General features: G+C 45.6%; 3 protein-coding genes across 3 annotated transcripts; 1 reads left to right on the top strand and 2 right to left on the bottom strand.

The window, feature by feature from the left end:
* Positions 1-10,300: 10,300 nt before the first annotated feature.
* LOC141022059 (uncharacterized) lies at positions 10,301-11,225 on the bottom strand. Its single transcript, XM_073497940.1, has 3 exons — positions 11,042-11,225; positions 10,753-10,928; positions 10,301-10,600 (listed from the first exon to the last, which is right to left on the bottom strand). Exons 1-3 carry the CDS (start codon positions 11,223-11,225, stop codon positions 10,301-10,303), a joined length of 660 nt encoding a protein of 219 aa, XP_073354041.1.
* A 6,246-nt stretch (positions 11,226-17,471) lies between these two features.
* LOC141022060 (uncharacterized) lies at positions 17,472-20,648 on the bottom strand. The gene is made up of 5 exons (XM_073497941.1): positions 20,356-20,648; positions 18,864-19,665; positions 18,573-18,770; positions 18,145-18,420; positions 17,472-17,504 (listed from the first exon to the last, which is right to left on the bottom strand). Exons 1-5 carry the CDS (start codon positions 20,646-20,648, stop codon positions 17,472-17,474), a joined length of 1,602 nt encoding a protein of 533 aa, XP_073354042.1.
* Positions 20,649-21,081: 433 nt separating this feature from the next.
* LOC141022061 (uncharacterized) lies at positions 21,082-24,184 on the top strand. Its single transcript, XM_073497942.1, has 3 exons — positions 21,082-22,068; positions 22,159-22,353; positions 23,987-24,184. The coding sequence occupies exons 1-3, from the start codon at positions 21,082-21,084 to the stop codon at positions 24,182-24,184; spliced, it is 1,380 nt and encodes a 459-aa protein (XP_073354043.1).
* The last annotated feature ends 3,537 nt before the right edge of the window (positions 24,185-27,721 follow it).

Raw genomic sequence — 27,721 nt, forward strand, 5'->3', positions numbered from 1 at the left:
ATTGTCCGCCATAGCTTTTATTTAACTAATATCGAAGAAATATAAAACAATTTAGTATTCAAATTACAATGCATGGATGCAACCAATAAGGAAAAACTGAATCATATAGTACATAATATGCATCGTCTCAAATAATATATAATCTCGAATACATCGCCTCGAATAATATATAATCCCGAATACATCACTGGCTAGGTAGCTAATAAAGATCGAATACTATAGAAGAATCTAGGCCACTCGCGGTTCCTGGGGCGCGGGCGGTGGACACCCAAAGACAAGGAACCATCACATGATCATATCTCCGGTCATCTGCCCAAAGAACGTGCCAGGTATTGGAGAACCTGACGTCCATAGCAGCCATGTAGCGATGGGCGTGCTCGTCCTCCTCCCTGACACGACGACGCACCACCTCCGGCGGGGCCGGCTCCCTCTGCACCGAAAGTGGCCCACACGAACGCCACCAAAGGAGATCAGTGTCGACGACGGGACCCGAGGCCGGGTTCCTCACCAAGCGGCGCGCCCCTCCAGGTAGCACCTCCCTGTGCCAGCCCGGCGGAGCCCAATCCCGGACATGGGTCAGCCGGACGTCGTCGCGAACGGGTCGACGGCGAGGATGCGGGCCGGGCATCGTCGAGAACAAATACTATATGCCCGCAAAAAGTAACATTTTTTAAATGATTGGATTGTGATAACTAAAATTATAAGAAACTGAAAAAAACATGGATCATCGTCTAACAATTTGACATTAATCTAATTCATCTAGCTAAAACTAATTCTAAAATTTCTAACATTTCTATATATATAACTAACATTTCTATAACATTTCTAATATTTCTATAACCAAAAAACAAAAAATTGCTAACATTTCTATAACTAAAATTATAAGAAACTAAAAACTACCATTTCTATAACATTTCTAACATTTCTATAACAATTTGAAATTAATCAAATTCATCTAGATAAAACTAACATTTCTAAAATTTCTAACATTTCTATATACTATTTGACATTAATCTAATCTAATTAATTAATTCATCTAAAACATTTGTATAAAAAACAGAAAAAACAGAATCGTGTGTGTGTTTCTGTGTGCCTGTGTGTGTGCGCGCGCGCGCGCGTGTGTGTGTGCGTGTGTGTGTGTGCGCGCGTGCGCGTGTGCACCCTATGGCGTTGGCGGCGCGGTGGCTTCGATTGGAGGGAGGAGAGGGGCCGGGGAGAGGGGCTCACAGCGCGGGCGACGGTGACGGCGAGGCGACGGGACGGCGAGGCAGAGGGGACGGCGACGGACGGCGACGGGGGCGGCGGCGACGGCGACGGACGGCGATGGGGGCGGCGACGAGGGGCGGCGACGGGGGCGGCGACGAGGGGCGGCGGCGACGGGGCAGAGGAGAAGAAGCAGAGGGAGAACGAACTGCCGAATTTTTTTGAAGTGTTTTCTTATATAGAACCCACCTTTAGTACCGGTTGGAGCCACCAACCGGTACTAAAGGTCTGTTTTGGCCAGGCGAAGCGGCGGGAAGCGCACATCTTTAGTACCGGGTGGTGGCACCAACCGGTACTAAAGACCCCCCTTTAGTACCGGTTGGAGCCACGACCCGGTACTAAAGGGGTGGGGTGGCGCAGGTGCGGTGCGGGCAAGTTTAGTCCCACCTCGCTAGCCGAAGGGCGCCCACACCTCCTTATAAGCCCCGCTGCGGCAGCTGTCTCGAGCTCCTCTCTATTGCAGGCCTTGTGGGCCTACCTGTTCTATGCTGCCCTATGGGCCTATTGGGCCTTTGCGGGCCTGCATCCTGGCCCAACAACAGGTCGGGTTTCTAGTCGTATGCAGGCCGCTGTGGCGCAGTAGGCAGGCTTTTTTATTTTCTTATTTTTTTGCTTTATTTATTTTTGCTTTATTTATTTTTAGTTGTTTTTTGCTGTATTTAGAGTTTCTTTGTGAATATTTTTGCTTTAAATACAAAAAATTACAAACTTTCTATTAGTGCCGGTAGTTTACAAATTTGAATAGTTTACATTTTGAATTATTTGAAATTTGTGTGAATCACTAGTTTGTGAATAACTTAACTTTGAAAATAGATTTTCAGTGATTCTTTTTTCTTATGTTTAATATTAGTGTGTTTTATCATTATATTGAATTTGGTAATGCTTAGGTTATTTAAAAAATGAAATGCCTTTGTAACGGATGAGTTTTCGTCCGAAACCCTGATACTTCGAAAGAGATTGTCCATTTTATAGACGAAGTGCATCCAGTTTTTGCGGTAAGCCTCTCTACTTTTTTGCACATGCTATGTGGGTGAAATTATGATACCATGCCAACTTTCAACCTTTTCTGAGTTCATTTGAAATGCATTTCAATTTCAGGGTCATTTAGCTGAAAAAATCAGTAAATGCATGAAAGAACTTGTTTGCACATAAAATTTCTTCGCGGTTCAAATGCCAAAACACATAACTACCCTAACTATTACAGAGATTCCCTCCTGGGTGTCAAACACAGAAGAAAGTGATGATAGTGAAGCCGATCACATCCCAGATCTTTGGGTGTGACGCTTTTTCTTCGCGTATGTCCCTTTGCGCCGTTGCCATTGAAAATCTTCATCATTTAACTGGATGCTCGGGTCAATATTCACTGTGAATGGAGCAATTTCATCAAACTTTTCATAATCTTATGACATGTCTGTCTTGTCATCCACTCCCACGATGTTTCTCTTCCCAGAAAGAACTATGTGGCGCTTTGGCTCGTCGTATGATGCATTCGCTTCCTTATCTTTTCTTTTTCTCGGCTTGGTAGACATATCCTTCACATAGAAAACCTGTGCCACATCATTAGCTAGGACGAATGGTTCGTCTGCATACGCAAGATTGTTGAGATCCACTGTTGTCATTCCATACTGCGGGTCTTCCTTACCCCATATCGTGTCATATTGACACATTTGCACCGAAACAAAGGGACCTTCAAGCCACGTCCATAGTCAAGTTCCCATATCTCCTCTATGTAACCATAATATGTTTCCCTTCCCGTCTTGGTTGTTGCATCAAAGCGGACACCACTGTTTTGGTTGGTGCTCTTCTTATCTTGGGCGATCGTGTAAAATGCATTACCATTTATCTCGTACCCTTTGAAAGTCATTATATTCGAAGATGGTAACTGGGACAACGAGTACAGGTCATCTTCAATAGAGGCGTCATGCATGGTACGTGTCTGCAACCAGCCGGCAAAACTCCTGGTTTGTTCACGTGTAATCCAGTCATCAGACCGCTCCGGGTGTTTGGAGCGTAGAAAATTCTTGTGTTCGTCTATATACGGAGCCACCAAGGCGGAATTCTGTATAACTGTGTAGTGTGCTTCAGTGAGAGAATGTCCGTCCATACATATTTTTTGATTCCCTCCTAGCGTGCCTTTTCCATCCAGTCCGCCCTTATGCCGCGATTCAGGAACATCAATCGGCTTAAGGTCAGGAATAAAGTCAATACAAAACTCAATGACCTCCTCATTTTCATGGCCCTTGGAGATGCTTCCTTCTGGCCTAGCACGGTTATGAACATATTTCTTTAAGACTCCCATGAACCTCTCAAAGGGGAACATATTGTGTAGAAATACAGGACCCAAAACGTTAATCTCTTCGCATAGGTGAACTAGGACGTGCGTCATGATGTTGAAGAAGGATGGTGGGAACACCAACTCGAAACTGACAAGACATTGCACCAAATCATTCTCTAACCTTGGTATGATTTCTGGATCGATTACCTTCTGAGAGATTGCATTGAGGAATGCACATAGCTTCACAATGGCTAATCGAACGTTATCCAGTAGAAGCCCCCTCAATGCAACCGGAAGCAGTTGCGTCATAATCACGTGGCAGTCATGAGACTTTAGGTTCTAGAACTTTTTCTCTGCCATGTTTATTATTCCCTTTATATTCGACGAGAAGCCAGACGGTACCTTAATACTGAGCAGGCATTCAAAGAAGATTTCCTTCTCTTCTTTGGTAAGGGCGTAGCTGGCATGACCCTGATGTATGCCGTCTTTTCCATCCATACGTTGCTGGTACTCCCGTGCCTCAGGTGTATCTTTTGTCTTCCCATACACGCCCAAGAAGCCAAGCAGTGTCACGCAAAGATTCTTCGTCACGTGCATCACGTCGATTGCAGAGCGGACCTCTAGATCTTTCCAATAGGGCAGGTCCCAAAATATAGATTTCTTCTTCCACATGGGTGCGCGTCCGTCAGCGTCATTCGGAACAGGTTGTCTGCCAGGACCCTTTCCAAAGACTACCTTCAAATCCTTGACTATATCATGTACATCAGCACCAGTACGGTGGCGACACTTCGTCCGGTGATCCGCCTCACCTTTGAAATGCTTGCCTTTCTTTCTTACGGGATGCCTGCTCGGAAGATATCGACGATGTCCCAGGTACACATTCTTCCTACAATTGTCCAAATATATACTGTCGGTATCATCCAAACAGTGCGTGCATGCACGGTATCCCTTGTTTGTCTGTCCTGAAAGGTTACTCAGAGCAGGCCAATCATTGATGGTCACGAACAGCAAGGCCTTTAGGTCAAATTCTTCCCCCATGTGCTCATCCCACGCACGTACACCTGTTCCATTCCACAGCTGTAAGAGTTCTTCAACTAATGGCCTTAGGTACACATCAATGTCGTTGCCGGGTTGCTTAGGGCCTTGGATGAGCACTGGCATCATAATGAACTTCCGCTTCATGCACAACCAAGGAGGAAGGTTATACAAACATAGAGTCATAGGCCAGGTGCTATGGTTGCTGCTCTGCTCCCCAAAAGGATTAATGCGATCTGTGTTTGACCAAACCATATGTTCCTTGCGTCATCTGCAAACTCCTTCCCATACTTTCTCTCAATTTTTCTCCACTGCGACCCGTCAGCGGGTACTCTCAACTTTCCGTGTTTCTTACGGTCTTCTCTGTGCCATCGCATCGCCTTGGCATGCTCTTTGTTTTGGAACAAACGTTTCAACCGTGGTATTATAGGAGCATGCCACATCACCTTGGCAGGAATCTTCTTCCTGGGGCGCTCGCCCTCGACATCACCAGGGTCATCGCGCCTGATCTTATAGCGCAATGCACCGCATACCGGGAAAGCGTTCAAATCCTCGTACTCACCGCGGTAGAGGATGCAGTCATTAGGGCATGCATGTATCTTCTGCACCTCTAACCCTAGAGGGCAGGCAGCCTTCTTTGCTTCGTACGTACTCTTGGGCAATTCGTTGTCCTTTGGAAGCATATTCTTTATCATTACCAGCAACTTTCCAAATCCCTTGTCAGATACACCATTCTCGGCCTTCCATTGCAGCAATTCCAGTGTGGTGCCCAACTTTTTCTTGTCAGCTTCGCAATTCGGGTACACCAATTTCTTGTGATCCTCTAACATGCGCTGCAACTTCTTTTTCTCCAAATCACTTGTGCAGTTTCTCTTTGCATCGGCAATGGCCCGACCTAGATCATCAGCGGGCTCATCTGATGCCTCTTCTTCAGCTTCTTCCCGCCTTGCCAGCTCAGCTTCTTCCCCCATTGTTGTATCATCGTATTCAGGGAACCCATGGCCAGGATAGCTGTCGTCGTCCTCTTCTTCTTCATTGTGTTTCATCATAACCCCTCTTTCTTCGTGCTTGGTCCAAACGTTATAGTGGGGCATGAAACCGGACTTAAACAGGTGGACGTGAATGGTTCTTGACCTAGAGTAATTGTGATCATTCTTACAGACTAAACATGGACAAGGCATAAAACCATCCACCCGCTTGTTTGCCTCAGCCGCGAGCAGAAAAGTTTGCACGCCATTAATGAACTCGGGAGAGCATCGGTCATCGTACATCCATTGTCGGCTCATCTTCATTACACAACACCGAATAGACCAAATTAATACAAGTTCATACATAAAGTTCATACAAGACTTAAATGCAACAAACAAATAACTCTCTAACTAAAGAATTTAAATGCAACAACAAATGCGATCAAGATCGCAACTAAGGTAACAATTGATCCAACAGCATAATGATACCAAGCCTCACTATCAATGGCATATTTTCTAATCTTTCTAATCTTCAAGCGCATTTTCTCCATCTTGATCTTGTGATCATCGACGACATCGGCAACATGCAACTCCAATTCCATCTTCTCCCCCTCAATTCTTTTCAATTTTTCTTTCAAATACTCGTTTTCTCTTTCAACTAAATTTAACCTCTCGACAATAGGGTCGGTTGGAATTTCCGGTTCACAAACCTCCTAGACAAAAATATCTATGTCAACTTGATGGGCATAATTTGTCATAAACACGAAATGCAACAACTAGTTTTAAAAGAGAATATACCACATCCGAATCATAACAAGGACGAGGGCCGGCGGGGACGGATATCAAAACCATGGCACTATGTATAACAAACAACGTACGGGTAAGATAATTATACGAGTAACTATATATCCAAATCACACAAACATCAATTTGGTAATGTAAAACATTCATGAACAAGAGGCTCACCACAAGGTGGTGCCGGCGACGGAACGGTGCGGGCGATCGACTGTGGTTACGACGGAGATTTAGAAGGCACTAAGTAAACCACACCTACATATGCAAACTAAGTGTTAGTTTTGACCACAAATTGCATATAAATCAAATACTAGCACATATATTTCCTACCAAATTACTAAACTCATAAATTAATCACTATACAAAGCATTGCAAGAGCTAATCTAGCAATGAGAGATGAAAGGACAAAGTTGCTAACCTTTGTGATCATTTGAATGGATGGGGGCCTTCAAATCTTGACAAATTTTGGGCAAAATGTGTGATGAGCTCGAGAGGAAGAGGGGAAGAACAGAGAGGAGAGGGGAAAGGGAAGAACAGAGCGAGCTCGGGTGGACGAAGGGTTTATGCAGGACGACCTTTAGCACCGGTTCGTGCCATGAACCGGTACTAAAGGTGTTGGAGGGGCCCCGGACTGACAACATCCTGCCACCACTCACTTTAGTACTGGTTCGTGGCACGAACCGGTGCTAAAGGTCGGCCACGAACCGGTACTAATGAAAGCGGCTGGCTAGCCGTTGGAACCGGTGCATTAGTGCCGGCTCAAAAGCAAACCGGCACTAATGTGCTTGACATTTGACCCTTTTTCTACTAGTGTATCGTCCACTTCGCATAGACGGTGTTGTCCTGAGAACGAGATACGCGTGGCTCCTATCGGGGTATCGACGCACCGGGTGGTCTTGCTGGTTTTGTTTTACCATTGTCGAAATGTTTTGTGCACCGGGATTCCGAGTCTGATCGGAGGGTCCCGAGATGGAGGATTGTCTCCGCGGATCCTGAGCTTGTCATGGGCTAAGTTGGGACACCCCTGCAGGGTTTAAACTTTCGAGAGCCATGCCCGCGGTTATGTGCCAGATGGGAATTTTTAATATCCGGTTGTAGTGAACTTGAAGTAAACTCAATTAAAATGCACCAACTGCGTGCGTAACCATGATTGTCTCTTTTCGAGGAAGTTCGAGAGGAGAACACGGTTGGGTTATGTTTGAAGGTAAGTAGTTCAGGATCACTTATTGATCATTACTAGTTTGTGACCGTTTGTGTAGTTTCTCATCTTACTCTTGTACTCGTAAGTTAGCCACCATACAATGCTTAGTCTCTTGCTGCAACCTCACCAGTTTACCCCTTCCTTACCCATTAAGCTTTGCTAGTCTTGATACCCATGGTAATGGGATTGCTGAGTCCTCGTGGCTCATAGATTACCACAACAACAGTTGCAGGTACATGTAATGCGATGATCATGACGTGAGAGCGACATTTGCTTGTTTTTGAGTTCTTCTTCTTCTTCGTCGATCTTGGGATAGGTTCCTGGTCGGCAGCCTGGGCTAGCAGGGTGGATGCCGTTTGAACTTTTGTTTGTGTTTCATCCGTAGCCGGATGTTGTTCTTTTGTATGATGTTGATGTATTCATGCGGCATTTGGATGCCTTGTATGTATCCCCAACTATTATGTAATGGTACGATGTAATGATATCCACCTTGCAAAAGCGTCTTCTATATGCGCTTCTATCCTTGGTGGGACCTTCGAGTTCCTTTAGGATAGGGTCGCATATTGGACGTGACAAGTTGGTATCAGAGCCTCGACCGACCATAGGAGCCCCCTTGATTGATCGTAGTTGGCCGTTGTCGAGTCTAGAAGAAAACGGATTTCTGAGTCTAGTTATATCGAAGAGTAGGAATTCTTTTTACTCCTCAGCCCCTTCATCGCTCTGGTGAGAAATCTTGACGTAGGTGTTTTGATATACTCCTGTTCCCCTTCAAATTTTTTTAGGATCACGTAGTTAGTTTACGTTCGTTGAGATGTCAGCTCTTTTCTTCTGGTGCATTTATCGTCAAGTTGATTCGACCCTCGTCGTCTTTTGCGAGATCAGTCCTCAGCTCTTTCTCAACGATGTTGTTTTCCCCATCCCAAGTTGTTTTCTTTTTCCCAACCGCACACCCTTTTCTTCTCGGAACCGGAGTCCTTAATCGAGTATCCATCATACTCGTGCGAAGTCTTTGCATTCTTACCTCACTTATTTCAACCGGTGTTTTTCCTCTTCAAGTTATTCGTCGGTTCCCCGTTCCAAGTTGCCTTTGTTTTACCTGCCCTTCCACCCCTATTCTTCCTGGAGTCTGAGCCTCTATTCGAGCTTCAATTTCATTCGTGTGGAGCCTCTTCAGTCTTTCCTCAATTATTTCTACTGGTGAATTCTCGTCTAGTTCATCATTGTTCGTCTTGTTTTCCTTTCCGGTGGATTCAATTCAAGTATACAGTGTTCATCTTATTCTTTCCCTCGGCTAAAATGTTTCCCCTTGCTTGTTCGCCTCTCGCCATTTAACCGTTCCGGAGTGCTGAAGACATCTCAGGAGATTTGTGTTTGCATTTAATTAATTCGAGGTTGTCACCTCATTCAAGTCTTTGAATCGTTCCGGTGCATCATCTATTCCCCCAATCGTTTGCAACGGTGTTTTCTTTTTAGTCGGCCCTAACCCACAGGTTTATTCCCAGGATCTTACCTGGCTCTTCTAATTATTTCGGAGTTATTCTCAAAATTCTTTTCAAAGTGTGACGTAAGAATGAATTTTCATCAGTCATGTGCCTTCTCCGAGATCAGTTCGAAATTCTTTCGTCGTTGGTTCAACATTTCTATTCTTCATTGTTCCGGAGTGCCTCAACAATTTTGGTGGTGTTCCTCGTCGTCATTCTCAACATTTGAAGACCGAAGAAGAGTTTTCCTCTAAATCTTGTCCGTTCTCTCGAAGATTCGTGGTTCTAGCTTCATGTTATCCTCTCAAATTATTTTGTTTGTAATTCTTTTCTTACCCATCCGGAGTATGTCAGGAGTTGTTTACTGTTTCGTTTCTCCGGAGGCCGTCACTTCAGAAGAATTCTTCATTCACGACATTCTTTTCGCGTTCTCAAATTCTTCCACTACTTCATTCAAGTTTTCTTTAATCAGTTCGCGATCTCTTCGTTCTCTTGTCTCTAAAGTCCCTCAAGTATCTTCATGCTTGTTCTAATTCTTCCCGGCAAGGAATTCTCTGTCTTCATTCATTTTCAAATTCTCACGGTGCTTCGTTCAAGATTCCTTTTCCTTTGTTATCATATCAATTCATTCGCTCTTTCCAATCCTACCGGTGGTTCTCTGGCTAGTGAAGCCAGGGAGGAGGTTAGCCTGGCTCAGGCATAAGGATTCAGATGCCTAGCGCAACAGAACAGCTGCCTGGGCTTTAATCACATAAACGAATCTTTGTACATGGGCTCATGCGCTAATTTTTTAATCCTAATAACTATCCAGGCAAGGACACTAACCAAACTCCTCTGAACCAACCATGCTCGACCAGGCAGCAAAACGACCTGAGATCATGTAAGGCAGCAATATTTCCCAAGCATACATCTGTGGACATGAACCAAACTAGCCCTTAGTCTTCTTCGAGGTTTTGAAATATATTTTGCATCCTTACACTGCATATTGCAGGTATCAAACTACATATAGAAACGTAGGAACAACATAAGTTTGGTACATTGGTTCAAAATTTGTGAAATTACGTAGGAACAACATAAGTTCGGTACATTGGTTCAAAATTTGTGAAATTTTGTACTACAAATAGTATAGTTTGGTCTCGATATCATCATAATTCTAGATCGCCAAGAAAAAAGATACCATCGGAATTCTAGCAAATAGTCTCAAGGTAGACATCAAATTGTTGGTCAACTAGTGTTCGGTATATGATGTAGGATGTTTTGCATTTTAGGAGGAAGTGCCATATCATTCATGGAACACCCACTGGATTCTCCCCTGCTCCACACAAGGATACGACATGAAGATGTTATTTATTTTTGTGCACCAATCGACACATGGAGTGACACCATCTGCGAACCTCAGAGTCACTCTTTTAAGCACCGGAGCACATGTAAGTATCAGATTCAGGAAATCCAGCTCATGATCCTCCCCGTCAATGCCTTCGATTGCCATGCTTTCCAGATCGGCCAACCAGACATTCTGTGTTCTCCAGTCCTTATTAGGGTCATGGCAGAGACAACTTAATTGGCATGCAGTTGTTGTCACCTAAATGAAATGTGAATTACCGCAAGATATTACATATGTTGCAACACTGATACATTATTAGCTCAAGAATCTATCTAATTTATTTATTTTTATTGAACATGTACTGCATACATTCCAGATGTGCTTATAAGCACAGACGATATATAAATTACCTCTGATCTTAGTAGGATGACCTTCAGGTTCCGTATAGAAGCTGTATGAATCGGATGCATTGCAAGGAGACGCAACACAAATGCTCCAAACACATGTCCCTTGGTTCTGAGGTGCAGGTCCAAACCAGAGAAGTTGGTAACCAGATGCTTATGCATCTCTGACGGAAAGCGGAGCTCTGCATTGCGAGATTTAGATGACTCCTGCAAAGCCAATTCAGCGACACGTAAGTCATGAACATGTCCAATAAAATTATCCGGCAAATTGATGAAAGGAAGTCAAGAGATGTACCTGGGCCCACATGTGCAGGGACAGGACATGTAGACCTTTCTCTGTGGTGTTTACCCCAGAGGCCAAGCCTGTAGAAGGCCCTGGCATACGAGCGCCGCCACGAGACCTTCTCCACCATTGGTGGCAATACGGAGACCCCGAGGTCGCCGAGGGCGTGGAAGCGCACTGCCAAGTGCTTAAGCATGGGATTGCTGAGTCCTCGTGGCTCACAGATTACCACAACAACAGTTGCAGGTACAAGTAATGCGATGATCATGACGTGAGAGCGACGTTTGCTTGTTTTTGAGTTCTTCTTCTTCTTCGTCGATCTTGGGATAGGTTCCTGGTCGGCAGCCTAGGCTAGCAAGGTGGATGCCGTTTGAACTTTTGTTTGTGTTTCATCCATAGCCGGATGTTGTTCTTTTGTATGATGTTAATGTATTCATGCGGCATTTGGATGCCTTGTATGTATCCCCAACTATTATGTAATGGTACGATGTAATGATATCCACCTTGCAAAAGCGTCTTCTATATGCGCTTCTATCCTTGGTGGGACCTTCGAGTTCCTTTAGGATAGGGTCGCATATTGGACGTGACAAGTTGGTATCAGAGCCTCGACCGACCATAGGAGCCCCCTTGATTGATCGTAGTTGGCCGTTGTCGAGTCTAGAAGAAAACGGATTTCTGAGTCTAGTTATATCGAAGAGTAGGAATTCTTTTTACTCCTCAGCCCCTTCATCGCTCTGGTGAGAAATCTTGACGTAGGTGTTTTGATATACTCCTGTTCCCCTTCAAAATTTTTTTAGGATCACGTAGTTAGTTTACGTTCTTTGAGATGTCAGCTCTTTTCTTCCGGTGCATTTATCGTCAAGTTGATTCGACCCTCGTCGTCTTTTGCGAGATCAGTCCTCAGCTCTTTCTCAACGATGTTGTTTTCCCCATCCCAAGTTGTTTTCTTTTTCCCAACCGCACACCCTTTTCTTCTCGGAGCCGGAGTCCTTAATCGAGTATCCATCATACTCGTGCGAAGTCTTTGCATTCTTACCTCACTTATTTCAACCGGTGTTTTTCCTCTTCAAGTTATTCGTCGGTTCCCCGTTCCAAGTTGCCTTTGTTTTACCTGCCCTTCCACCCCTTTTCTTCCTGGAGTCTGAGCCTCTATTCGAGCTTCAATTTCATTCATGTGGAGCCTCTTCAGTCTTTCCTCAATTATTTCTACTGGTGAATTCTCGTCTAGTTCATCATTGTTCGTCTTGTTTTCCTTTCCGGTGGATTCAATTCAAGTATACAGTGTTCATCTTATTCTTTCCCTCGGCTAAAATGTTTCCCCTTGCTCGTTCACCTCTCGCCATTTAACCGTTCCGGAGTGCTGAAGACATCTCAGGAGATTTGTGTTTGCATTTAATTAATTCGAGGTTGTCACCTCATTCAAGTCTTTGAATCGTTCCGGTGCATCATCTATTCCCCCAATCGTTAGCAACGGTGTTTTCTTTTTAGTCGGCCCTAACCCACAGGTTTATTCCCAGGATCTTACCTGGCTCTTCTAATTATTTCGGAGTTATTCTCAAAATTCTTTTCAAAGTGTGACGTAAGAATGAATTTTCATCAGTCATGTGCCTTCTCCAAGATCAGTTCGAAATTCTTTCGTCGTTGGTTCAACATTTCTATTCTTCATTGTTTCGGAGTGCCTCAACAATTTTGGTGGTGTTCCTCGTCGTCATTCTCAACATTTGAAGACCGAAGAAGAGTTTTCCTCTAAATCTTGTCCGTTCTCTCGAAGATTCGTGGTTCTAGCTTCATGTTATCCTCTCAAATTATTTTGTTTGTAATTCTTTTCTTACCCATCCGGAGTATGTCAGGAGTTGTTTTCCGTTTCGTTTCTCCGGAGGCCGTCACTTCAGAAGAATTCTTCATTCACGACATTCTTTTCGCGTTCTCAAATTCTTCCACTACTTCATTCAAGTTTTCTTTAATCAGTTCGCGATCTCTTCGTTCTCTTGTCTCTAAAGTCCCTCAAGTATCTTCATGCTTGTTCTAATTCTTCCCGGCAAGGAATTCTCTGTCTTCATTCATTTTCAAATTCTCACGGTGCTTCGTTCAAGATTCCTTTTCCTTTGTTATCATATCAATTCATTCGCTCTTTCCAATCCTACCGGTGGTTCTCTGGCTAGTGAAGCCAGGGAGGAGGTTAGCCTGGCTCAGGCATAAGGATTCAGATGCCTAGCGCAACAGAACAGCTGCCTGGGCTTTAATCACATAAACGAATCTTTGTACATGGGCTCATGCGCTAATTTTTTAATCCTAATAACTATCCAGGCAAGGACACTAACCAAACGCCTCTGAACCAACCATGCTCGACCAGGCAGCAAAACGACCTGAGATCATGTAAGGCAGCAATATTTTGATGTGGTGCCGTTGGGCATGGCTTATTCGCGCCAACACTCCGTCTCCTCCATGGGAAATTCCAATGCTGCAACAGAACCTGGCCGGGGTGTGGTGGACGCCCAGGGTGAGTACTGCAAATATGTAATTTCGTACTAGGAAATAGGACTCTTTTTTGCTTTTGCGCGAGGGAAACACAACTCCTTGGTTTTCCCATCGTACAACAAACAAACTTTAATTTGGTGCAGAATTAATAATGTACTGCCTCTGTTTCTAATTATAAGAAGTTTTGGCTGTTTAAACTGAACTACCAAAACGTCTTATAGTTAGGAACATGGGAGTTAGGATTTAAAATAGACAACACATTGCAATCTTATTTTTCTTTCTCTACGTTTAAAGTCATGTGAATCGGAGAGACATCTCTGTAGCCGTGTCGGACACAAAAATAGTTAGCTATTACCCAAAAACGGGCCGGCGAGAACATAGAGTTTTTGTCGACCTCTTTCTAATTATGCACGGCGGTTTGTCGGGTTAATGAAAGTCACCCCGAGGCCGTTAGATGGTGAATCAGAGCTAATGTAGGATTTAAATAGACATGACGACACTGTATAACCTTGTATGTATTTTTCCTTCTGTAAAATCTTGTAAATCAGAGAGACCCTCAATATTTGTTATGTTTGTTTTGTGAAAATTTATAATATCTAGCTCATCCTCAATTATCATAATTTATTCAATTGTTAAACCAGTATAAATCCCTACAAAGTGCAATATGCAAAACAAACTGTTTTTATCTGGGTTTTCTTAATAAGAGCAATATGACATGGGGAAATGATGCAGAAACTCAACCTCCAGTCAATTGTAAAAAGTCTAATTTGCAGGTACATGTGATGTAGTTCGCCACTATACAAGTGACAAGGCAGCTGACTAGGTGGTCAAGACTAGAGTAAAATAGTGCGACGGCAAAAGTTGATGCTTCTTTTCTGCAAAATAATGACCAAACCTGCATTATCGTTAGTGTTCGCAAGTCGCAACCACAAATGAGGGGTGTTACTATGTGTTGCTCTAAACATAGAGGGATGCAGCGACATGGTAGAAACCAAAGCCCGAGCGTGCCCAATCGCTCTCCGGCTCGCAAAAGACCTCCTTGTTTCTCCCATTGTTTTGAAATTGATAACCCTTATGTTGTCAATGTCTTCAAAAGTAACACAAGATTTTTGTGCCTCATCTCGAGCATCTTCGAAGACATTAACCATTTGAAGAATTAGTTGGCTTTGTTATATATGACGCTTGAGGAGATCAGTAAAGTAGCACGTGAACTAGCGCCATTGGCAAGAAACTTATTTCTTGGTAAATTGGTTAGATGAATACCTTGATGATGTTAGTGACATTGTAACTCTTTACATGATGATTAATAGATTGTTGTTTCCAATAAAACTATTGCACGGATGTTGTGTTTTCGACCATTTTTTGGTTCACTGCAGCACGACCCAGGTGGAGGATAGGAGGCAGATATTTTGATGTGGTGCCGTCCTCGGAACTGATGTGATGCCCCTACAAACACCAATGTGAACCCTATCTACGTGCTAGTATAGAAGCTTGCAGTGCCCTAGTCCTCTTCTCATTGGAGCAATAGACTATAGAGGTGGGGACCCATTACCTCCAAGACAATGGGAGAGGGACTAAGGAGGCAGAGACCCTCTATATCAACGACAAAAGAGATGCTGTAAATTGTCGCCGTCCATATCTTCTTAGTGTAGATGTTAGGAGAGACTGTATCATAATTCCATGAAGATACGTTACACATGCACGCTTACTAGTGTTAAGTTATTTTTATTTCTGGAAATTTATAACATCTAGGCCATCCTTAATTATCATAATTTATTCAATTGTTAAACCGGTATAAATCCCAAAAGAGTGCTATAGGAAAAACAAACTACATTAGTACTTTTAAAAGGAAATTAAACGAAAGGAAAAGAATATATTCCACTCAAACAATTCATGAGTTCAGCTTATTTTGGGTCGGAGTTAGGCTCGAAATTCGAGGCAAACTTATAAACCCAGAAAAAGGAAGTACTTCTCAAACTCGAGAAGTTGCAATGAAGAACCCCTCCTAATACACAAATTCTGTAATCACAGGTTGAGTTGCCGCTGTGGCATCTATCAATTATGACGAGGCAACGTCATTATCGCAGTGAGCCGAGGGATACAACAGCATGGAGATCCCGAGGGAGATGCTACAGGAGATCCGTGTGGAGCCGATCGCCAAGGACATCGCCTGATACGTCTCAAATGTATTTACTTTTCTATAAACACTTTGGCTATGTTTTTCTATCTGTCTTACACAACTGAATAAGAACTAACCGACCTAACGTTGTTTTGAGCAGAATTGTCATGGTATTGTCTTTTCATATGCAGAACAATAAATATCAATCGATGATAAATGAAATCACACTCGGTTTTCCGAGGAAAAGAGCCACAAATCTAGAGGAAGGAGCTGGAGGGCGGTCCATATGGTCCACACGCCCCTACCAAGCGCCCTGGCCTACGGCACGGAGGGAGTGTGTGGGGCACATAGGAGGCCCCCGATTGATTGATTTCACCTATATAGCTTATTTCGTCCCAAAATCCTAGAGGAGGATTTTTCATCGACGCAGAGACGGCGCCACATAGTTTTTTACCGGAGACCCCGACATGAGAGTAGTCAGAATATCAATGGCAATGGCTATATTTTGAGGATTACAACAACTGTCTTCTAATACGGAGAGTTCACCACGTCACAACAACAGTGAACAGTGAAAATTAACATTTAATATGTAATAATAAACTAATATGCAGCACTTCGAGCCTGTAGCTCCCTTATATAGTTGCAGAACAATAGAAGGTAGTATGATTGAAGCCATGAAGCAAGATCCTAAAATCACACAGGGGTTTGTCAGCATGGGAGAGGGCGATTTTATTACTGAGCACCCTGTCCTGACAAACCTTGGCATGGGCTACCCCTACCTATCGACAAGGAGACCAAGAATCTTTTCTGTGCATCTACGTCCTGGGAGATCGGCAGCGGCACTGGCATATCTTTTTGGCATGATCACTGGCTTGATGGGATCTCCCCTTCCTTGGCTTACCCCAAACTTTTCAAACATAGTAAAAGGAGGAACATCACTCTTTCTCAGGGTATAAACAACAGATTTTGGGTCACCTTGATTAAGCGAAACCCATGCTTTGAAGTGATTGCTGAGTATTTGGACTTTTGGCATCGTGCTGACCAGGTGGTGCTCTCCCAAGCCGATGACAAAATCATTTGGAAATGGACCTCCAACAAGATTTACACTGCTAATTCTGCATACCATTGCCAGTTCATTGGCTGGATTTACACCCCTCTCTCACAACTTATTTGGAAGATCAAGATACCACAAAAGGTGAAGTTCTTTGTGTGGCTCGCCATTCAAGGTAAATGCCTAACTGCAGATAACCTCGCAAAAAGAAATTGGCCACACAACCCTGTGTGTCCACTGTGCTGCATTGGTTTGGAGTCTGCTATTCACCTTTTTGGAACTTGCCCGTTCACTACTGCTGTATGGGGTTTCTTTCTGACCAAATTCAGATATCGATTTGACCTCCGACCAAGCTATGATACTAACTCTTTGATCCAATGGTGGCTTCACACTCTGGACAATATTCCTTTGCATCGACAGAAAGAATTCTCATCTCTTTGCATGATCATCTGGTGGCAGGTTTGGAAAGAGAGAAATAACAGAATTTTCAATGGCAAAGACACCGACTTCATGGGAACCTGTAACGTGATAACTGACGAGTTGCACACTTGGTTTCGGGCTGGTGTCAAAGGCGTACAGTGGCTGGCACAGTAGCCTAGTTTTTTTTTCCTTTTTTTTTCTCTTTTCTACATATGTAAAGTTCCTGGTTGAGGGTGCCAACAACTCTGGTACACCTTGCTCTCATGTATTTCCCGGATGGATTATTCCTCTTAATGAATGAAAAACAGCATCTGGCTGTATTTCGTCTAATTACTGAGCACCCTGAATCCACAACCGTAAGCATGAGAATCATGTCAATCCAGATCTTTGGCTGCTACATATTGACCCTGCATGCAGAGGATGTAAAACAAAACAAGTTCAGGCATGTGGAAATATTAAGTCGGTCAGTTAAGTTTCAATCATGAGGACAGGGTGACTAAGTTAAGGAAATCGGCATAGACTAAAAAGTTAACAAAAGAAAAGCTGAGGATGTATGTACAAATTCTGAACTAATTTTCCATCAAAAAGAAATCAGCAGAAAATATAGCATATTCAGCCAATTACTGGAGTGCATGCACAATCATCTGACATGTATATAGAAGTGGATGGTATGATTGAATGATAAATAGAATAATAGAGAGGTCTTAGACCTCTCGGCCACCACTAATGGGAAACTGAACCAATGAAAAAGATGAGCATAAAAACGAAAAAACATCTGTGTAGCATGTGGACCATCAGTGTCAGATTTTTTCAACAAACAAAGAGGGCATCCTTGAACAAATAATTAATAACATGTCATCTGACACATTCCAAAAGCCTTAGAAATTTGCAAACTATGGAGGCTACTGATATAAAAGAACTGCATAAGTTTCAGACCAAAAGACTGTAGGCACAAGGCTAAAGGATGAGTTCAGACTTCTAAACGATAAAACAATAAAATAGTTCTCGCATCCACGATTATGCGAACCATGCATCAGACCTGCTTACCAGATCAACGTTGCACTTCACGAAAGGAAATGCCTTGAAGATGTTGTTCACTTTTGTGCACCAATCGACACATGGGGTGACACCATGTGCCAGCCTCAGAGTCAATCTTTTAAGCATTCGAGCAGATGTAAACATGACTTTCAAAAAATCAAACTCATGATCCTCCCCGTGGAGGCCTTCAATTTCCACGGTTTCAAGACCAGCCAACGGGATAGTTTGTGTTCTCCAGTCCATGGGCGCACCACAGAAACAATTTACCCGGCATGTTTCTTTCACCTAGTAAAAAGAATGTGAATTACAATGACATATTATAGATGTTCAACTATTGAGACCTTAGCTCAAGAATAATAATAATGTGCCTACAATTTTTTGTTATTGAACATATACCGCATACAGATTCTGAATGTGTATGGAAAGCGATAAATTACCTCTGATCTTTGAAGGATGATCCTAAGGTTCTGAATAGCTCTACGAATACGATGCAACCCAAAGAGACGCAACACCAATGCTCCAAACGCATGCCCTGTGGTTGTAAGATGTAGGTCCAAACGAGAGAATTTGGAAACCATATGTTTATCAATCTCTGCCGCAAAGGTGTGCTCCGCATTTAGATATCTGTATGAACTCTGCAGCAAAATCAATTCAAAATAAGTTCATCAGTTTACCCTGCAGCAAATCTTGTGAATTGAGGAAGCAAGCAAGACAGGAGACATGCATACTTGGGCAGCCATGTGCAGGGTGAGGACATGGCCGGTTGGGAGCTGTGAGCATGCGCCTTTCCGGGAGTGGTCGGTGGTGTTTAAGCCGACCTCCAAGAGGCCCCAGAGACCAAGCCTATAAGTGGGCTTTTTATACGAGCACGTCCACGAGACCTTCTCGGGCATTGGTGCGGAGACGGAGACCCTGAGATCGCCGCGGGCACGGAAAGACAGGTTCAATTGCTTAAGCACGGGCGCGTCGACGTCGATACGGGCTGTGCATCTGTTGCTGCTCTCCACAGAGAGTTCCTGCAGCGACGCTGAGTGGATTGTGATGCTGTCCATGGTCACCACACCATTGTTGTTCACCCTGAGCGTGCGGATGCGCGGACAGCGAGGTAACAAGGCGGCGAGGTCGACGTCGCAGCCGGAGAGGCAGAGTCTCTCCAGCGAGGGGAAGCCCGAGGATGGCGGGAGCAAGCGGAGGCGGGGCGCGCGCAGGTCGATGGAGGTGGCGTGGTCGAAGCGGGGCAGGTTCACCCCCACTAGGGAGCACTGCGTGCTCCACGGGAGCTCGTAGAGCAGCACCATGGGAATCAGGTTCACGTCCAGACCTGGTACCTCGACGTCCAGCTCGAAGGCGAAGAGCATCTCCGCGGGCGAGAGCGCCGCCGCGGCGCGGTGCAGCGAGGAGATGATGGCGGGGGTGATGGTGCCAGCCTGCTGTTGGCGCCGCCTCCTCGCAGCGCCGCTTCTTCCTCGACGCACAACTCTCACTTGCAGTTTCTCTCCTTTTCTTCTCTCACGAACACACACCATGGAACTGTACACACGCACACATACACCAAGGAACTGTACACATACACCATGGAAGTGTTGACTTTGCCCAGGAGGAGGAAGAAGACTCACGCACACAAGCTCGAGGAAGAAGAAGATACACACACTTTGGCACACGCACATAGTGCCTTTTCTCTTGTATTTTCCTTCTCACACATACATGATGCAGATACATGGCTTTAATAGCCGGACTCACACGACTATCACGCACCCACTAACCACTAGCATTCACACACGCCAGTCAAGCCACACCTACTCGATCCTATTTTTACTCACCACAAGCTATTTGCACGCCCACGTTCAGCACTTGTAGTGCCTTACTCAACGGCCATACAACCAGGCCAAACTGCGTGCATGCAGCCTCACACTAAGTAAAACCTGACCACACCAATACATGTGCATGCAGGCTACATCTCTTCACATGCACTGATCACTTGGTCACCTAGTACACACGTACATGACTACGGCCACTCATCTTCTGGCTTGCCGATCTGCTCGCGTGCACTCGCTCTATCTCTGTGCTGCTGATCCGGCCGCTACGCCATGTTGCCGAGCATGCAATTTTCTTTGTACTTGGCTGACTAATGCATCTCTACGTGGCTATTACACAATGCAACAAATTAAACATGACCTAATCTTAAAAGCTTAATACTAATAACAAGATTAGTTCAAACACCTGCCGGGGACACGGATGTCGAGGTAGTAATGGCATACCCCGGGGCGGGCGGCGTCGGCCAGCGCGGCCTTGAGCGAGTGGAGCGGGACTTCGTGGAGTTTGACGGTGACGCAGGGCAGGCGGGTCCAGAGGCCGTGCCACCGGCGGGAGAGGAGGCTGGTGCGCGCGGCGGAGCGTCTGGAGCTGAGGCGATCGAGGACCTGGAGGAGCAGATCGTCCGGAAGGGCGCTGATGAGGTCGGCTAAACCTGCTGGCGGGCTGCCATGGCGCGCTCCGTTCTCCGTCTCCTCCATTGGCAAACCCCAATGCTTGCTGCAACTAAACCCTTACGGCCGGGATGTGGGGGACGGGGTGAGTAATCTGGTAGAAATAGGGCTATTTTCTTGTGGGAAGAAACAGGACTCCTTTTGTTTTGCACGAGAGAAATACAACTCTTTTGGTTTTTCTATATAGTTTTTTTATGGTACAATACGTACAACAAACAAACTTTGGAATCTCAAAAAAAAAATTGTGCAGAATTAATACTGTAAGATTTCGTCGCTCACAAACTTCCGATGGAAATCGACCCAAACTCCGGTTCGTATTCCCCGGCCGATCGATCCTTCTAGTAGTGCTCGCTTTCGCTCGTCACGTCCCAAGCCAAACCCGAAATTTCTCTCTCGCGCGCGTCGCACCGCTTGCATGCAATCGCGTCTCAGTGTTAGGGTTTCCAGCGAGCTAGCCATGATGGAGGACATCGCATCAGCCGATCGCATCAGCTCCCTCCCGGACGATCTGCTCCACCTGGTCCTCCTCCGCCTCGGCTGCGCACGCGACGCCGCGCGCGCCAGCGTCCTCTCCCGCCGCTGGCCCCGCGTCTGCTCCGGCCTCCCCAAGCCCGAGCTCGACGTCACCCTCCACCACATCCCGCTCGACTGGCTCGAGGACGCGCTCCGCCGCGCCGCCGGCCCCGGGGTGCGCCTCCTCGACATCCGTGTCGCCCTCGGGCCGCAAGACGGCACCAGGGCGCGGTTCGTGCCCCCCGTCGTGCCGCTAGACGGCAGCAGGCCGCGGTTCATCCCACCCGTCTTGCCGCAAGACGGCAGCATGCCGCCGTTCGTCGCACCCATCGGACCACAAGACCGCTGGAGGCCGCGGTACGATGCTGGCACCAATTTCTCAACAAAAAACGTCGTTGGCACCAGCCTCTCCGCGGTGCTTCGCGCCGCCGCGGCGCTCGCGCCAATGGAGCTCCGCTTCATGGTCGCGCAGACGCGGGCCCCTTTTCTTGTAGGGCTGCCCCGCTTCCTCCGCGCCACCTCCATGGAGCTGCACGGGCTGGACCTCCGCTTGCATTTGCAACCCTCACAGGCCGGCGCCGGGTTCCCGTTGCTTGAGAGACTGACCCTCTCCGGCTGCAACGTCGACCTCGGGCTCTTGATCCCCAACTGCCCGCGCCTGCAGGTGCTCACGGTGGACGACTTCACCGTCCGCTCGACGTCGCTGCAAGAGCTCCTCGTGAACCGCATGAAGGCGGTGAGAGGCCGCGCAGAGGCATGCGCGCTTAGGCAATTCACGGCGTTGTCCTCCTTCCTTGACGGCGTCGAGTATAGCTGGTCCTGCTCGTATCCCAAGGTGACTCATGGGCTTGGTCTTTGGGGCCTCTTGGAGCTGGGCTTGAAGACATCAAAGAGACAAGGAGAGGAGGTCTTGTCCCTGTACATGTGTGCCCAAGTACGTCTCCTCACTCCTGTCATCCTTTGCTCAGTCTACAATTTATACCCAACTTATTATTGATGGATGTCTTGCCGAATTGTTATGCAGGATTCATTGAGTTTCCAAGACCAAGAACGTGGATTTGCGGCGGAGATAGGTAAACATGTGGTCACCCAATTCTCTGCTTTGAATCTACATCTCACAACAAAGGGGCATGCATTTGGAGCATTTGTCTTGCGTCTCCTTGGCATGCATCGTCTTAAAGATATACATAACTTTAACATTGATGTATCGAGATCCGAGGTAATTTATCACCCTGCTTATATATTTGGACCTATTCTACAAAATATGAAGAAGAGCATCCACTGATGTGATTCACATTTATTTAGGTGAAAGAAGCGTGCCCACTAAATTGTCCTTGTGATGGCCCAAAGGGTTGGAAATCCCAAACCATCTCCTTGAATCTACGAAAAGTGAAAATTGAAGGCTTCAAAGGGGAGAATCATGAGTTAGATTTCTTGAAAGTGGTACTTAGATGCTCGCCAACGCTTAAAAGTGTGACTGTGAAGCTGCCAGATCGAGACATGCCAAGTGATGATTGGTGCACAAAAATACACAACATTTTTGGAGAGTATCCATATGTAGAAGGCAACATTGATCTTATCTCTGGTTAGTAGGGGTTCTGATTGCATGATTAGCATATATGTCTAAAAGGAACAATTACTTTTACCTTTTGCATGATTAACATGTTCCTAGATGCGGCAACTACTTTTAAGTAATTATGTTTGTACGGGTCTGAATCCTAAACTCATGCTTGATAACCGTATGGCAGAACATCTGCCTTTTCGTCAAAAGATAAAGAAAAGAAAATTCATGCTTGATCAATGTTATCCTTGTGCGTGTGTTTTGTGTGTGAAAATTTTATAGTTATGTTCTTTTGAGTGTCACTCATGCCTGCCTCTTCTCTCTTTATTTCTCTAGGAACTAGGCATGGTGATGCTCTTTTAGAGCAAGGATAACAACCAACAACCGGCTATAGGATTGCAACATCACATATAGCCAACCTAATGGTCCAGTACAGTTAGTCATACTTGCATGCTATGACATTAGTATGTGGTCCATCTTATTCTCCCACAAAAGGTGTCAGAGCCCATGATACAATTGGTTGTAATATATAGCCCGCTTTTCTTCTCTTTCCTCTTCTCACTCCTCCAACTAAGCAAACGTCCGATATGACATCTCTTATAGCGCACTTACGTCACCTTATTATTCGTTTTCTTAGTAATGCCATCGTGTTCTTAGGTTATGTTCCCAATTAATGAGGCCCAATGGAGTACTTAAGTTTGCACAGACTAGATGACATATTGTTTCTCTTCTACACTAAAGAAGCATGCTCTTATCACCATCTTGAAGGACAAGGCAGCCAACCGGCTGATTCAGTCACCCAGGGCGCAGCAGGAACCAGTAGCACATGCACCCACTTGTAAACTGACACGGGCAATGTAACTATACCCGAGACAAGCACTATATAAGATAGTTTAGGGGGCTCTCATAGGAAAGCTGATTCATCATAACACTTCACCAATTGAGACCTAGGCTTCCTCGCGTAACACTTTATCTCCCACCTTTGTCTCCGCCAGTATCACCTTGTAAACAAGATGCCTTGCAGGGATCTCACGGATCTCTGACCGTCACACAGTGCAATACATTTCAGCAGCAAGAGTAGGGTGTTCCCTCCTCCGAGAGGGCCCGACACTAGGTAGATCGTCCTTGTCTCTTGAGTTCAGGCATTCCGATCTGTCAATCATTGGCCCCTAAAAAAATCAGCTATCTCCCTATAGCACACTACCAAAAAGGCCACTAATAGGCGCCGGCGCGCACCCGCAGCCGTACGATTTCGTTGATTCTACCATACGATGCACTTCGTCTTTATCAGAACACACCCGTACGAAAAGATTCCCCTGCATCTGGTCGCTCTCTTCCGTCTGGCCAGCCGCAGATGCTTTCTGGTCGTTGCCCTCACGGGCCGTCCTCGTCGCCCGTCGTCGCCCTCGCTGGCCCTTCGCCCTCGCTGGCCATCCTTGTTGCCGGTTGCAGCATCAAATGGCGTGACGGCGTCGCTCGCAGCCAATAGCAGTTGTAGCAAAAATCTTTGTCGATTCCAGCAAAACAAAACATGGTGGAAGCAAAACTATGGGTCACCGGTTCCAGCAAAAAAACACAACACGCGAAAGCAAAATAGAATGATACACCGGTTCCAGCAAAAACACAACATGGTGGAAGCAAAATGAGACGCCGGCTCCAGCAAAAAACGACGGTGGTAGAAAAAAATTGTTCTGGTTCCAGCAAAATCTGAAGACGGTAGTAGCAAATATTGGGATGATTGCAACAAAAAATACAAACTGGTTCCAGCTATGCGTGTCGCAATTGCAGCACCGCCTTCCGGTCATGGTCACCACGCCAGGTCATGTGTAGAGAAAAATAGAAGCGTCTCAACCCTCATACATGAGAGCCCGCGTGTATATATTGATTGGGACGATCGTGAGGGTTACAGAATCGGTGGAGATAGCCAACCGAAGGGAGTTACAGAGATAAGATTGAGAAGAAGAGATAAGACAAATTTAAATAGAAAAAAGGCCTATCTCTATCTCCTATACGTGTGGCGCAAGATACACAAGGGCTGCGCCCACAACTCTCTGTAACATACATCTTTAACACCCTCCCTTAATCTGAACTTCTCAAGTTTAGGTTATGCTTGAATTCTTCAAATTGTCTTGTGGGCAAGGCCTTTGTGAATCCATCTGGGACTTGATCCTTAGAGGGAACAAACCGAATCTCCAGCTCCTTGTTGGCAACCCTTTCCCTCACAAAGTGATAATCAATTTCAATATGCTTGGTTCTTGCATGAAAACGGGATTAGCAGAAAGATATGTGGCACCAAGATTATCACACCAAAGACATGGAGTTTATGTGGGATATATTCCAAGTTCCTTGAGTATAGACTTAACCCATATGATTTCTGCCATTGCATTTGCAAGTGCCTTATATTCTGCCTCAGTGCTTGAACGTGACACAGCTGCTTGTTGCTTTGCACACCAAGAGATTAAATTAAGACCAAAGAAAACTGCAAACCCACCAATTGACCTTCTATCATCCAAGCATCCTGCCCAGTCAGAATCAGAAAAAGCACTAACAAGAGTAGAAGAAGACTTGCTGAAGGTTAGCCCAACACTTAGAGTGTTCTTGACATATCTCAATATGCGCTAAGCAGCCGTCCAATGGGCAGAAGTTGGTGCATGAAGGAACTGGCATACTTTGTTGACTGCAAAAGAAATGTCAGGCCTAGTGAGCATCAGATATTGGAGTGCACCTACCAAACTTCTGTACTTGGTTCCATCTTCTTGATTCAAGAGGACACCCTCAGCAAGAGACAATTTTTCTGAGCTGGAAAGCAGTGTTGGAGATGGTTTACAGCCTTGCATCCCTGCCTTGCTCAAAAGATTAGTTGCATATTTTTCCTGAGATAGATGAAGACCACCCTCTATGTTTCTTTTCACCTCAATACCCACAAAGAAGTGAAGATCACCAAGATCCTTGAGAGCAAAATCTGAGTGCAAATCTTTCAAAAGAGCTGTTACTGCATTGTTGGAAGAACCGGTGACAATGATATCATCCACATAAATAAGCACAAAAATGATCGTGTGTGCCTTATTGTAAATGAACAAGAAGGTATCAGACTTGGAAGGAACAAAACCAAGTGTTTGTAACTTTGAGCTCAAACGAGAGTACCATGCTCGGGGTGCTTGTTTCAAACCATACAGTGATTTGTCGAGCCGACAGATATGACGAGGTTTTTTTTTATCCTCAAACCAAGGAGGTTGCTTCATATATACTTCCTCTTCCAGAACACCGTGAAGAAACACATTTTGTACATCTAGCTGATGAAGACTCCAACCTCGGGACACAACAATGGACAGTACGAGACGAATAGTACCAGCCTTAACAACATGACTAAAAGTATCCTCATAGTCAAGACCATACCTCTGCTTGAACCCCTTCGCAACAAGTCTGGCCTTACAACGGTCAATAGTACCATCTAACCGGTGTTTGATGCGATAGACCCACTTGCAATCAATCACATTTTGACCTGCTTGAGAAGGAACGAGATGCCATGTGTGATTTCTCTAAAGGGCATGAAATTCCTCATCCATAACTTGTTTCCACTTTGGATCAGCAAGAGCCTGAACAACAGTGCGTGGTTCACCTGTAGAAGCATCGGAAACAGCTAAACCATATTTAGTTTTGTAATTAACTGGTTGAAGAGTTCCTGCCTGAAGACACGTGCGAGGCCCTGTTATTCCTGGCACAGAAGATCCAGACGGATCGGCAGCCTGCTGCACAGGGGATCCACCAGATCCCGATGGAATGGACACACCAGAGCAACCGGGGTCCTCTGCGCCAGAAGTAGTAGAGGACAGCGCAGGTGAGGACGCAGAGGATCCGGATGGGTGGGACGCACGAGGCCTATCTGGTGCAGAGCCCACGCCTGGCCCAGGTGACGCGGCGACAGAGGATGGCAGAGGCCGCCAGGTGTAGACATGTGGGACCGGCGGAAACCGCTCGGTTGGTTGGTTCCCCGCCCCTGATTGGCGCACGACGCATTGGGGAGTCGGCTCGGGAGCCCGCCGAGACGTGGCAGGCAAGAATTGGCGCGGAGGTGGGGATGGTGGGTCGGCCTGATCCTCCTGACGAGCCGTCGATCCCAAGGGAGATGCGGTCGGACCTGACGCGGTCGAGCACACCGATCCCAAGGAAGATCCACTCCGATCGCATGGGTCCATCTGAGGGTCTCCTGCACAGTTTTCTTCACTGTTTCTTTCTGGAACAAAAAACTCAGGTACAGCAGGAGATATATTAGTCAAATTTTGGTCAGAACAATTATCATTACCCACAGAAGGAATGCCAGAGAGATGAGATGGAAGGAGAAAGATTTCCTTCCGAAGAAGAGCACCGGCATTAGGGTGGAGTTTTTCGAAAGGGAACCGAGTTTCATCAAAGACGACGTCTGGTGAGATATAAACACGTCCGGTGGAGACATCGAGGCACTTGACTCCCTTGTGTTGCGCACTATACCCGAGGAAGACACATTGCTTAGAACGAAAACTAAGCTTGCGAGTGTTGTAGGGACGAAGGTTGGGCCAACAGGCACACCCAAAAACTCGAAGAGTGGTGTAATCTGGTGTGACATGAAGTAAACGTTCGGTGGGAGTTTCATTGGATATAGTGCGACTAGGCCACACGTTGATGAGGTGAACGGCAGTAAGGAAGGATTCTCCCGAAACTTTAGTGGAATGGAGGCAAAAGCTAAAATAGCTAAGCCTACTTCAACAATGTGTCGGTGCTTGCGTTTGGCGGAACCATTTTGTTGGTGTGCATGTGGACATGACACGTGGTCAGAGATACCTATCTTTTGAAAGAAAGAATTCAACTTCTCGTATTCACCACCCCAGTCGGATTGTACGGAGAGAATTTTGCTAGCAAATTTTCGTTCGACAAGTGCTTGAAAATTGTGGAAGACCTGAAACACGTCAAAGCGTTTCTTAAGAAGATAGATCCACGTGTATTTGCTATAGTCATCAACAAAGCTCACGTAGTAAGAGTGCCTACCAAA

This window comes from Aegilops tauschii, chromosome 4 (genome assembly GCF_002575655.3).
Source record: "Aegilops tauschii subsp. strangulata cultivar AL8/78 chromosome 4, Aet v6.0, whole genome shotgun sequence".
Taxonomy (NCBI): domain Eukaryota; kingdom Viridiplantae; phylum Streptophyta; class Magnoliopsida; order Poales; family Poaceae; genus Aegilops; species Aegilops tauschii.